Here is a 13,081-nt window from a genome sequence, read left to right on the forward strand (position 1 = left end):
TATCAAACACCCTGGGACACCTCCACCAATCACACATCATATAACATATGTGAATGTCACACATGGTAAAGTGACATAATTTATTTAGGGAAGGAAGACCATTCAGGTTTGGTCAGTGTAATGAGAGTCACTTTCACGAACATGTCTGGTTCAGCAAAACAGAAAAGCCATATAGAGACTAATCTTAAAAAATTTTAGGAGCAAATTAGATACATGAGGGCACAGGAATATTCCAGGCAGAGAAACTGTAAGTGGTTTTGATAGGAAACAAGCATGTGATGATGCATAACTCTAAGTAGTTGTAAAATGTTGGCACCACAAATGCAAAGGATGGCATAGCAAGGGCTGCTGACCTAGGCACGGGCTCGGGAAGTATTGGATACTCTACTCAAACCTCTGGGTATGGGTAGACTTTCTATTTTTTGATGTCTAACAACTGGATGTCCTCTATGCCATCCACATACCCGTTCATGCCACAGTGGAATTCAATGTAGCTGTAGCCGCCATGCTCTCTATAGCTCTTTTGGTTGCCCTCCTGGTAGCACTGGAGTATTTTGAAGGGATGCTGGGCCCATATGTATACATTTCTGTAACGGTCTCTCCACTTCCTGAAGCAAATATGCTCAATTTTGTGCCAAAAGGTATAGATGAAGATGTGATAGTTCCTGTCTTGTGGAGCTTCTCTTTCCCTCATGAGATCATTGCATTTGTAGTCGCTGAATTTCCAGCTTGTGCTCAGGTAGTGCTGTTTCATGAATTCCTTCCAGGAAAGGTTCTGGCTGTGTACAAGCAGACCACCTAGGGGAAATAGCAGGGCCAAGAGAGGGCCTAGGGCCTTTAGAAAGGATGCCATCTCAGTCACCAGAGCCACCTGTGGGTCTGCAGGGAAGATAGAGGAAACATTATCTCAACACTGCTGTAAGAGTTGACCTGCACCTTAAAATTCCTTTCTTGGCAGTGTAGACACTGGCACCCAACTTTACCATTTTGTTCCCAGGCTTGAAGAGGATAAATCTCATTAAGTAGTTAAATTTATGAGAACTAAACAGATGCTAGAACCTGACTGAGACAAACACGAAAATGGTCCAAAATAGACAAAGTTAATTTTGAGAATTTCAAACACCTGCTGTCTGGCCTATCTTCTACCCAAACAGAGGAACTCCTCACCCTCTAGCTAACTCTGTCCAACAGTCCAGATCAAAAGTCTAAAGAGTGTGGCTGTAAAAGAAAATGGCAATTTAAGCTTTGTGGCTGTGAAGTGGAAAGGGTTGTCACCACTTAAGCGAATGAGGAAGTTAGGTGAAGACTTGGGTGATTTTCCAAGCAACAAGGCTCTGGTTCCCTCAAACCCCAGGCTACAGTTACATTGATTCAGCAGAATGGTGTTTATCTGATCCTGATTTCCTTAGGGTACTTCCCCAAAGCCTGGGTGAAATCTCTTATCACTTCTGACTACCACGTACTATTCAGTGGCCATTTATCACATTATCATAATTATAAATCTTCTTGATTTGGTTTCAGAATGCAATCATATAGGAACTCAAGTTTTGAAATATCGTTTTGTTCAATCAAGTTCCAAGTTTGGGACTGCCCTCACAAGAGCTACTCAGATCAAAATGAAGGTACAGTGTTGTTTGTAAACAATAGGTTGTTTATGATGAGGCATGCAGCTGATTCTGTGGAATCTCTAACCTGGTTCTCAAGCCCTATGTCAACAAATGGGGTTAAGAACAGCTGCTTCCAAGACCTGTGAGCATCTAATGAGATATGTCAGTGAGAGCACTTCTGAGCATGGTGTAGGAACCCAGGACAGCCCACCCCAAAAGGTGCCCCAATGGCATATTCATCATTTTGAATTGAATCTATTTGGAAAACAGACAGGACAAGGATACTCAGACCCTCTTCAGCCCCCCCAAAGCAGAAATTGAGTCTCTCCTGTGAATGGTACCCTCCCTGTACTAAGAAATAAAAAGGCATTCTTATCACCAGAGATAGGGATTTTACTTATTTTTTACTTTTTTACATAATCTCTAGGCCCAATGTGGGGCTTCAACTCACAACCCTGAGATCTCACAACCCTGAGATCACAACCCTGAGTGAGGCAGCCAGGCACCCTACCAGTGATAGGGATTTTAAAGCCAAGAAAGCTATAAAAACAAACTTCTTTGCTTTTTACTAATCTACTACCTCAGCCCAGAATGTGCTTGGAATTCCTTACTAATTAGCACTCCCCAACATTTGTTTTGTCTGTCCTGTCAATTCCTCACAAATCTATTGTCTCATTGTTTAAAATGTCTAAAAACAGCCTGCCTCCGTCATTTCTTTGGGACTCGATTTCATTATTGGGCCTCTATGTGCACATTATGGAAAGTTTGCTTTTTTCCCCCCCTTTGATTAAATCTGTCTGGTGTCAACTTAATCTTAAACTGGGTGGAAGAATCTTGAATGATACAAGGAAAATTTTTTTCGTCCTCTATCGTGTGAAGTGCTATATCAGGTACAGAAGGCAGAGTAGGTACATTAGCTTCTGGGCCACCCTGTACCTGACCCAAAGTTCCTACCCTGGTTAGAAGACCAGGAGTCCAGCTGCTTCAATCTATTCTGCTTGGGAAGACTGGGGAGGAAGTGGGAATAGGGGTAGATGGATTGAAGGGAGACATACATACTTAGGGCTCCATCCCAGGACTCAAAGGCAGACTCTTAATTGAAAAACCACCCAGGCACCCTAAGGAGAATGCCTTTGTACATTATTTACAAAGAATTTTTATGGGTGTTGGTGCCTGAAAACTAATCTTGAATAAACATAATTGGTTGCTAAGGTTATCACAGTGCAAAGTCCAATAGATACTGTAGCAAGATGCAGGTGTTCTATAGTCTTAGAGTCTTTAAGGTTTGGCCCAGTTCAAACTTCATGAGGCCACCCAGTGAGGGTGTATGTAAGAGCCACCTCCTTAATGACTTCTCTGCTCCATTTAAAGCCCCTTGACATAAGTAACTTAATTTATTTTTTGTTTTGGTGTAAACTCTACCCACATCCTAGGGCTCAACTCATGACCAAAGATCATGAGTCATATGCTCTACCTACTGAGGCAGTCAGACAAACTACTGATGACTTTATTGTCTTTCAGCTTTCACGGAGGGTAGAGGGCAATTGTTCTTTTCTGTTTTTTAGTCAGAATGTTCAATTTATACCCAGGACTTCTCTTCAAAGTATATTAGTAACAATGCCATTCTGGAGTATAGTCTCCCGATTCTCTCTTTGAATGGGAAATATGTCAGCAGGATTAGAAAGAGAAATACAGGTATTTATAGAAACCCATTGGTTTTTCTATATAGAATCTCTGGTGCACCTCAAAACCCAGCTCAAGTCAAGCATTCCTTGAATAACAGGGACTTCTGTGCTCATATACTGAATGGGGATTGTTTCATAAGCATGCCATGAAGGCATTCCCAATTGTTGTGTCATTCCATAACGTCAGCTTTAGTCAATCATAAAGCAAAGTTAAATCAGAATTAGAAACCAGGCTCAGGATTCCAAACTCAATGACATTTCACCATGTGATTCACACTGGCTTCCTACACAGCACACAGAGCAGGACACAAGACAAACCACAGCACAAAGCAGTTAACAGAAGGATGTAGTAAGTTAACAAACCAAAGTCAAAGTCAGTTTGTGGGTGTAGAGTTGAGATAAGGCCTTGGTCAGGTCTGGGTCAACTCTGGGTGGTCACTGTTTCCTACGATCCAGCAGGGAAGGATCTAGGTTCAGTTTGGAAATCAATGGGCAGAATCTTCGAGGGAAGTTGCTTTTTTAAGTGGTCAAACATGGAGGGCTCAGGTCTGAAGGGACTGAGGTTGCGCTGCCAAATGCTCCCCTTTCTGAAAGGATTGAATCTGTCTCAGGCCCCTGAAGACCTCTTCTGGTTCTGTTTGCATTAGTTCTAGGATGTCAGCGACACTGGATCCAGGGAATATCTACTAGCTGCAGTACCTTTAACTTCTTGTCATAGCTTGATCCAGGGTGCCTCTTGACACAGGGTCCCGCTTGACATGAAAGACTCCATTTTGCTCTCTACATGTCATCCTGTGATTCCTTATGGGAAATTCTATAAGAGCCATGCACGAATCAAATATATCTTAAAGCAGATAGCAGTTCTAGTTTGGTAACATAGCAAAAAACATATTTAGGTAATTCAATCAAGTTTTCAATAGAAATCAAACACAATCAATAAAATTCAAACCTTATCAGATAAAAATCATATCACATCAAACAAGAGGGGTACATTAAACTGAATCAAGCAAACAATGAGGATATAAGTCAAAGGATTCCAACTCAAAGTCACATCTAATAAGAAGTAAATTAAGTCAAAAAGAAAAGACAAAAAACAGAAAAGAACAATTGCCCTCTACCCTCTGTGAAAGCTGAAAGACAACAAAGTCATCAGTAGTTTGTCTGACTGCCTAACATCATATGAGGACTACCTTTTTTTAAACTGTCTCTTTGACTTAGCAAAATGTAAGCTATATCCAGGGCCTGTTGAAAACTTCCTTGATTTTCTAATCCTAATTCTCCTTCTAAGGATCTGTTAAACCCCTCTATATATGCAGTGGCCGTAGGGTTGTAAACTAGATGGTAAATCCATTGTAAGTACCATAGATCCCAGAACTTTTTAACCAAGGTGGGTGTAAAATGATCACTTTCTACTATTTCTGGTGCTCCAAAGTGAGATGCCCAGGACTCTGAGCTCCTGTTGTTGCATGAGCTGAAGGGCTAGAGGCAGCCATAGCTATCCCTAATCCTGTGTACATGTCTATCATGTTAGTGGCATATTTCTGTTGATAGCTGTGATTTAGTGGTCCTACAAAAGTCTATTTGTATAGTGAAATTAGATGTGGTGGGCTTGTATGTGTCTGTTGGTGCAGTGTACCTGCATTTATCGATCATCTGTTTACATGGGAGGCATCCTTGGAATCTTTTTTTTTATTTCCTGCCAGCTGACCTTAAGCTTTCCTTCAGGGTACCATTTATCTAAGGCATGTGCTTCTGTATGTCCTTTCTATGTATTTCCACAATTGTATGTAATGTTATTTTTCTTTATGTTGTTTCCTTATTTCTGTGTTATTGGTTTCCCTGCCTTTCCAATGTCAATGGTGTCACTTGAGGTCCCTCCATTTTTCCATCCCTCTCTGTTTAATTTTATCAGTGGCAAAGTGTGCCTCCATCCTTCTTATCCATCTTTAATTTTAATTTCAATCTTCCCTTTGTTTCTATTGTCTTAATGTTTCTTGTCAATGCATCAACCTAATTATTATATTTTGAAACATCTGTTTTGTCTTTTATGTGCTGACATGTATGTAACATATGCTTAATTCTTTCTGAGGTTATATCTAATTCTTCCCATTATTCTCTTGACCATAGTCTTTGCCATTTATTAAAAAGTGGCAGAAAATTTTTTTTCTTAAGGAAAAGAAAATTTACTTATATTTGATGGGATTGGAGATGGAGAGGGAGAGAATCTCAAGCAGACTCCTAGCTAAGAAAAGAACCCCACTGAGAGCTCAATTCCACAACCCTGATACCATGGCCTGAGCCAAAAACAAGAGTCCGAAGCTTCACCAACCAATCCACCTAGGTGCCCCTAAAATCTTTTCTTTTCCATTTTCACGACCATAGGGCTATTTCGTTTGCTACTGCCCATGAGTCAGTAAAAATATATATGGTGCTTGATTCTCCTCTATTGCTTTTCTTACAGCCAATAGTACTGCTATTAATTCTTGCTATAAATACAAGCTGTACCCATTGAATCTTACCTTCTTCGCTGAAGAGCAGCTCATCCTGAGGTCTCAGTGCTGCAGCTGTCCATTCTGTTTCTCCAGAGATTGTGGAGTCTGATCTGTCTCTAAACCAGGAATTTGGTAGACCTGGTAGATCAGGATTTGGTAGATCAGGATGGGCCCCATTTCCCTAGGTTTTGAGTATGGATTTGCCCTTCCCTCAGAATGAATTCCCACAGGTCTGCTTCAGTCTTATGTATCTCCTCGGTGAAGAGTTCTCGTTGTCCTTGGAAAAAGGTGTCCCTTCCTGGGATATATCATTTCCAAGTTAGCAATTTCAAATCAATTTGGATACCTGTTGGTTCTTCCAGGCTCAGTTTCATCCAATGGAGCAGTGGTAATTAGTGCACTATCATATCTTGTTTTCCCATTAGGGGCTCTGTACTTAACCTTTGTAGAGTCATCATATATATTTTTAAATTTTGAATATTTATGTTCTGACTACGGGAACTCTGTAGTCCAAAATTCTGTGAGTAGAAAATTAGGCTTATGTTCTTTCTTTGTTCATGAGACCATGTACCATTTTCCGTACTCATTGATAATTCTGTTTATAATGGTTTTCCCAGTGCTGGAGTATGTATTGTTTGAAATGTCTTAATGAAACCTTATAATGTATTTAAAACTTGTTGTTCTGTCCATTCAAAATCTGTGCTTTTCTAGTTGTTTTGCATATGGGATTTAAAATTACACTGATGCATGCTATGGGTATCTCTAAGTTCCAAAAAGGCCTATAAGTCTCTTGGCCTCTGTTTTATCTTTAGGTGATCCCATTGCTTGTATTTTACCTATTCCTTTGCTGCTAACTTCCTCCCTTCAGAAGACCATTGAATTCCTAGAAAATTGCCATGAGTGTCTGGGTCTTATGTTTTTTTCATCATTAATAGCCAATTCCTGTTCCCTTTTCCTTTTCTTATCTAAATCACTCCTTATCATTATTAGTTATTATTAAGCCATCAGTATAGGATATTACTAGAGATTTCTACAATGATTGAGCTCCATATGAGGAGTCACCAGTCTATATCAGGTATATGTTTTTGACAAAGATGTGTTCTAATCATCAGAAGCTCAGCTTGAGTGTATTCTCTACCTTCTGCTACTTCCACAGGTTTTCCTTGTCCATTACTATAATCTAATGTTTTTTTCCTTGAAATTATAGGTTTGCTGTGATAATACCCCCCCACCCATGGTTTCATAGTCTCCTGGATCCTCAGGATGGCGATCCCAGGGTCTTAAGAGATTAGCATCATCTTTTAAACTTAAATGATTCATTGATTTGGCCTTACTCACTACTTCATAAGCTAAATGAAGCTTTATTAGCTTCACTACTTTGCCTCTTTGCCTGTCCTGGTCTAGATGTGAAATGGATTCATCAGTAAGATGAGAACCTCTGCGAGGGGCCCTCAGGACACTAAGGGATTTACATTTCTAGGATCCTTCAGATCCATGATTACATTTCCCAGGGTCCTGGTTGTGAGTTTTTTCCTAACTTCTAACTCCATGGCGGTACCATGGGTCTTCTATACAAAGTGCAGCATCAGGCCTGTTGGCCTTTTACACCAAACTTTTTAGGCATTTACCTAGGGCCCACATCTTTTCCCTTTTTGTAACCTAGCAGCTGCTATATACAATTTCTTAACTATGTACAGCTCTATTTCCCACTTATCCCTGGGATATTTGTGCAGATTTTCCCACAACTTTTGTTCACATCTTTCTTCCAAGTTGTAGATTAATTTGGCCAGTAGTGACCAGTATCATTGCAATGTCCCCAATGCTTTAAGTTTTCTAGCCTTCCAAGAGCCTTTCTGAGGCAATCCCCCTTGGTCTCAGCTTTGGCCAGTTTCACCAATTGCTCACATGCAGAGAGGTAAGTCCCAGACCAGATTCTGCTGCCAACTGCTTCTTGCATAGAACTCATCTATGTTTCACCTGGCACTGCCTGTACCTTGGGATTTCACCCTAAAGGAGATGCTTGGAAAGTGTAAGTTCACACAAATTATTCCACAGTTTATTATTTTTTTTTAGGTCTGCATACCCCATTCAAGACTTTAGAAGACTTTATGATTCTACTAAGTTTTCTAACACATGATGAGTCAAAGGCATGGAATCCTGATGACTATGCCAACCTCATGAACACACTCTGAGGACCCATACATGAGCTGTGTCTTTCCACAATGAAAGCTTTAGTCAATCATAAAGCAAAGTTAAATCAGAATTAGAAACCAGGCTCAGGATTCCAAACTCAATGACATTTCACCATGTGATTCACATTGGCTTCTTACCCAGCCCACAGAGCAGGACATAAGACAAACCATAGTACAAAACAGATAACAGAAGGGTGTAGTAAGTTAATAAACCAAACTCAAAGTCAGTCTGTGGGTGCACAGTTGAGATAAGGCCTCGGTCATTTCCTGGTCAGCTGTGGGCACTCACTGCTTCCTCTGATCCAGCAGGGAAAGATCTCAGTTATGTTTGGAGATCAACGGGGCAGAACCCTCAGAGGCAGTTGCCGTTTCAAGTGGTCAGACATCGAGGGCTTAGTTCTGCAGCATCTGACATTGTGCTGCCAAATCCTCCTTTTCTAAATGGATTGAATCAGTCTCAGGCCCCTGCACACTTCCTCTGGTTCTGTTTCTTATTAGTTCTGGGATGTCAGTGACACTGGATCCAGGGAATATCTCCTAGCTGCAGTACTTTAACTACTGTGTCATGATGTGACATGGGCCCCTCTTTTTTTTTTTTAACTTTCTTTTTAAATTTATTTTCAGCATAACAGTATTCATTGTTTTTGCACCACACCCAGTGCTCCATGCAATCCGTGCCCTCCATAATACCCACCACCTGTTTCCCTCAACCTCCCACCCCCCGCCCCTTCAAAACCCTCAGATTGTTTTTCAGAGTCCATAGTCTCTCATGGTTCACCTCCCCTTCCAATTTACCCCAACTCCCTTCTCCTCTCTAACTCCCCATGTCCTCCATGCTATTTGCTATGCTCCACAAATAAGTGAAACCATATGATAATTAACTCTCTCTGCCTGACTTATTTCACTCAGCATAATCTCTTCCAGTCCCATCCATGTTGCTACAAAAGTTGGGTATTCATCCTTTCTGATGGAGGCATAATACTCCATAGTGTATATGGACCCCATCTTCCTTATCCATTCGTCCACTGAAGGGCATCTTGGTTCTTTTCACAGTCTGGCGACCGTGGCCATTACTGCTATAAACATTGGGGTACAGATGGCCCTTTTTTTCACTACCTCTGTATCTTTGGGTTAAATACCCAGTAGTGAAATTTCAGGGTCATAAGGAAGCTCTATTTTTAATTTCTTGAGGAATCTCCACACTGTTCTCCAAAGTGGCTGCATCAACTTGCATTCCCACCAGCAGTGTAAGAGGGTTCCCCTTTCTCCACATCCTGTCCAACACACATTGTTTCCTCTCTTGCTAATTTTGGCCATTCTAACTGGTGTAAGGTGGTATCTCAATGTGGTTTTAATTTTAATCTCCCTGATGGCTAGTGATGATGAACATTTTTTCATGTGTCTGATAGCCATTTGTATGTCTTCATTGGAGAAGTGTCTGTTCATATCTTCTGCCCATTTTTTGATAAGATTATCTGTTTTGTGTGTGTTGAGTTTGAGAAGTTCTTTATAGATCCTGGATATCAACGGGCCCCTCTTTAACACAGGGTCCCCCTTTTGACATGAGAGACTCCATCTTGCTCTCTACAGGTTGTTTCAGATCACACTCCAGAAATAGAACTGCCCTCTGGTATTAGGGGCTGAAGAAAGAGAGTATAAGGACACGGGTACTGGGCACCTGGGTTTGGAGGACTTGAAAGATGTCTCTGAGGGATGCCTGGATGGCTCAGTCAGTTATGTGTCTGCTTAAGTCAAGATCCCTGGGTCCTGGGATCCAGTACCACACTGGATTCTTTGCACAGCTCAGTGCCTGTTTTTCCCTCTGTCTGCTGCTCCCCCTGCATGTGCTCTCTTTCTCTCTCTCTAACAAATAAATAAAATCTTAAAAGCAAAAAAGGAAGATGATTTTGAGAGAAGTTAAGGTGGACATCATGTGGCCCTATATCCACAGCCCTTCCTAACAAGTTCATGTGATCCACTGAACACCTAAATCAGGCAGTGACTCAGTGAGTGCAGAGAGAGGCAGCAGGGAGGAGCTAGGAGGACTGACCTGTGAAGGGGCAAGCTCAAAGAGAGATCCACGGGTGTCCAAGGCATCCTATTTCACAGTGTATTATAAGACTTTAGCCAGAAATTTTGAGAACCATAGGAAGCAACATATGGAAAGTAGTTTTCTGAATAATAAAGCATTCATGATCTACATTATTCATAATATCATCTTAATGTTGTTCTACCCAAGCACTTCCAGTTTTAACCATTAACCAGTGTTTCTAAAATAGTGTGATATTCTACTTTTGATGTGGAGGAAAAATGATTGAGAACCCAAAGCAGATATCCATACATTCAAATATGAGTTCAGCCATAAGCTCTGAGTCTTCTCTGAAATGAAGCCATTAGGGAAGCACCCTAAACTGACTGTAGGAACATATCCCTTTATCTCTGCAGAAATCAACTACCAAAGCAGCCCAGGCAAGTCAGTTAATCCTTGTTTAGTGGGCCTCCTTCCTCAAGTTCTGTCTACCAGCTTCTGTAACAGACACTGCTTGGGTTGTGGCTTCTAATTTGATTTCCTAAAGAGATATTATCCCTTGAATATAAATTTAAAATCATTTGTTACTTCTATTCTTTCTTAAACATTTTCTTTGATTTAACTCCTTTCTATTAATTCTTTGATATTTCCTTTTGTTAACCATCATTCAATTTTTTTCAGTGTTTGATACAACTCTGTCTCAAAACCATAATAAAAGATAAATGTCTTCATGCAGTCTTAGGGTGTCTGAACCTGGAATCCATGGGCTTCCAAAGACTCTGTGGAAGGAACTGATAGAGTCATGAACTGATATGGGGTATTAGCCTCAAAAAATAAAACTACCAGTTATTTTTACCTGCAAAAATGGGCTTATTCAAGAATAGCAGAGAACAACAATCAGGGACAAGGAAGCTACAGCAAAAGTGTAGGCAAGTGCCTGAACAAAGAAGAGGAGCACTCTTTTCCAGAGGCAAGGAAGAAGTTTGGAGGGCTGTTATAAACACAAAGCCCTCTGGAGTAACAGGGAGTTGGAAGTGTGGTAGCTTTGCTTTGGCAGGGTTGTGACAGACTCAGTTGGCTGAATTGTTGAGGATCAGGGTGGGGAATGCTCTCATCCTGCTGGGTTAGTAAAGTAGTTTGCCTTGCAAAGTAGTCTTGTCCTGTTGGACCTGAATTTGGTGTGAGTGATAAGGAATGAGAGCACCCTGCTGGCCCCTACAGCCATTCTAAATCAGGTTTCCATGTATTAATTTGCACAGGGGGAAAAAAATTTAACATCTTTATTTTCACTATCCTGCCACTGAGATTTAATAATTCCTTCAGTTCTGGGGGCACCTTATTCAGAATAGTATGCAAGTCTTAGAAACAGCTTCATGAGTTCAAGCCCCACTTTGGGTGTAAAGGTGACTTAAATACAACTTAATAAAAAATAAGAGAGACTTCTGTTTGTGGTCTTTGGGTCACTTCCCTTTCTTGCTACTGTTAAAATGCCTCAATCAACATAGGGTTGTGGATATCTCTTTGAGATCTTGATTTCAATTCCTTTGTATAAACCCCCTGAAGTGAAATAGCTGGATCATATGGTTGTTCTATATATATATTATGGAAAACAGTATGGAGAGTCCTCCAAAAAGTAAACAAAGAAGTACTGGGGCACCTGGGTGGTTCAGTCAGTTAAGTGTCTGGCTCTTGATTTTGGCTCAGGTCATTTTCCCAGGGTTGGGAGATCAAGCCCCATATTGAACTCCGCGCTCATTGGGGAGTTTGCTTGGGATTCTTCCTCTCTCTCACTCTCTTGCCCTGACCCTCCCCAACCCCCAATAAATACACAAATCATTAAAAAATATTGAATGAAATAAGTCAAGCAGAGAGAGTCAATTATCATATGGTTTCACTTATTTGTGGAGCATAACAAATAACTTGGAGGACATGGGGAAATGGAGAGGAGAAGGGAGTTGAGGGAAATTGGAAGGGAGATTAACCATGAGAAACTATGGACTCTGAAAAACAACCTGAGGGTTTTGAAGGGGCGTGCGGGTAGGAGGTTGGGGGAGCCAGGTGGTGGGTATTATGGAGGGCATGTATTGCATGGAGCACCGGGTGTGGTGTATAAACAATGAATTCTTTTACGCTAAAAAAAAAGAAATAAAAGCAAAAACAAAACCAAAAAAAAAAAAAAAAAAAAAAAACCTCAAAATGGAGTCCCTTGTGCTAAGCCCCATATCACCAAATTGAGACTTAACTCCAGTTTTGACTCTCCCAGTAATTGGAACCTGCTTGTTCAGCACTAGTTAGATAATCTGCCTTATAGATCCCTGCCATTCCCTAAAGGAAAATAACTTTGCAAGACCGGACCTGCTTTTTTTGCTTAGTGTATCATCGCTATTCCTGCTTCCTCCTGCCTATAAACATCTTTCATTTTGTACAGCTCCTTGGAGCTCCTTTCTCTCTGCTAGATTGGATGCTGCCTGATCCATGACACTGAATAAAACCAATAAGTTAAAAACTTACTCAGTTAAGAAGTCCTTAGCTGGCTCAGTCAGAGGAGTGTGTGATTCATGATATCTGGGTTGTGGTTTTGAGCACCACTTGGGTGTAGAGATTACTAAAAGTAAATAAACTTTAAAAAATCCTAAAGTTATTTTTTAAAAATTTACTCAGTGAAGTATTTTTTACAGTGGCAGTACACTACTATACATTTGAAATTTGATAACAGGGTAAATACTAAGTGTTCTTACAACACACATGAAGGAATCTCTATGGGAGGTGATAAATTTGTTAATGAGTCTAATTGTAGGGAGAATTGCATAAGGTATAAGTATACCAAGTTAATTTTTTAAAAAGATTTCTTTCTGTAACTGCTGTAACTCAAATTTCAGTTTTGTCCTTACATAGACACACACACACACACACACACACACACACACACACTTCCTTTCCTTAGCAGCTGGCATCTGCAAATAACACTGTTCTCCAGTTTGTTTAAAAGAGTCAAAGGTAGAAGGAAGGGGCATGGGAATTGAGAAAAATCATTCTCTCTGGAGCAAATGAGATAAGGGGTTCTGTGTCATGGTTA

General features: G+C 40.6%; 1 protein-coding gene across 1 annotated transcript; it reads right to left on the reverse strand.

The window, feature by feature from the left end:
* Positions 1-383: 383 nt before the first annotated feature.
* EDDM3B (epididymal protein 3B) lies at positions 384-853 on the reverse strand. Its single transcript, XM_059371090.1, has one exon. It carries the CDS (start codon positions 851-853, stop codon positions 416-418), a length of 438 nt encoding a protein of 145 aa, XP_059227073.1. The 3' UTR covers positions 384-415.
* Between the last annotated feature and the right edge of the window lie 12,228 nt (positions 854-13,081).

The sequence above is a fragment of the Mustela nigripes genome, chromosome 13 (genome assembly GCF_022355385.1).
Source record: "Mustela nigripes isolate SB6536 chromosome 13, MUSNIG.SB6536, whole genome shotgun sequence".
In the NCBI taxonomy this organism is placed as follows: Eukaryota; Metazoa; Chordata; class Mammalia; order Carnivora; family Mustelidae; genus Mustela; species Mustela nigripes.

Coding starts and splice junctions, on each gene's coding strand:
- EDDM3B (XM_059371090.1), bottom strand. CDS start 853: ATGGCATCCTTTCTAAAGGCCCTAGGCCCTCTCTTGGCCCTGCTATTT.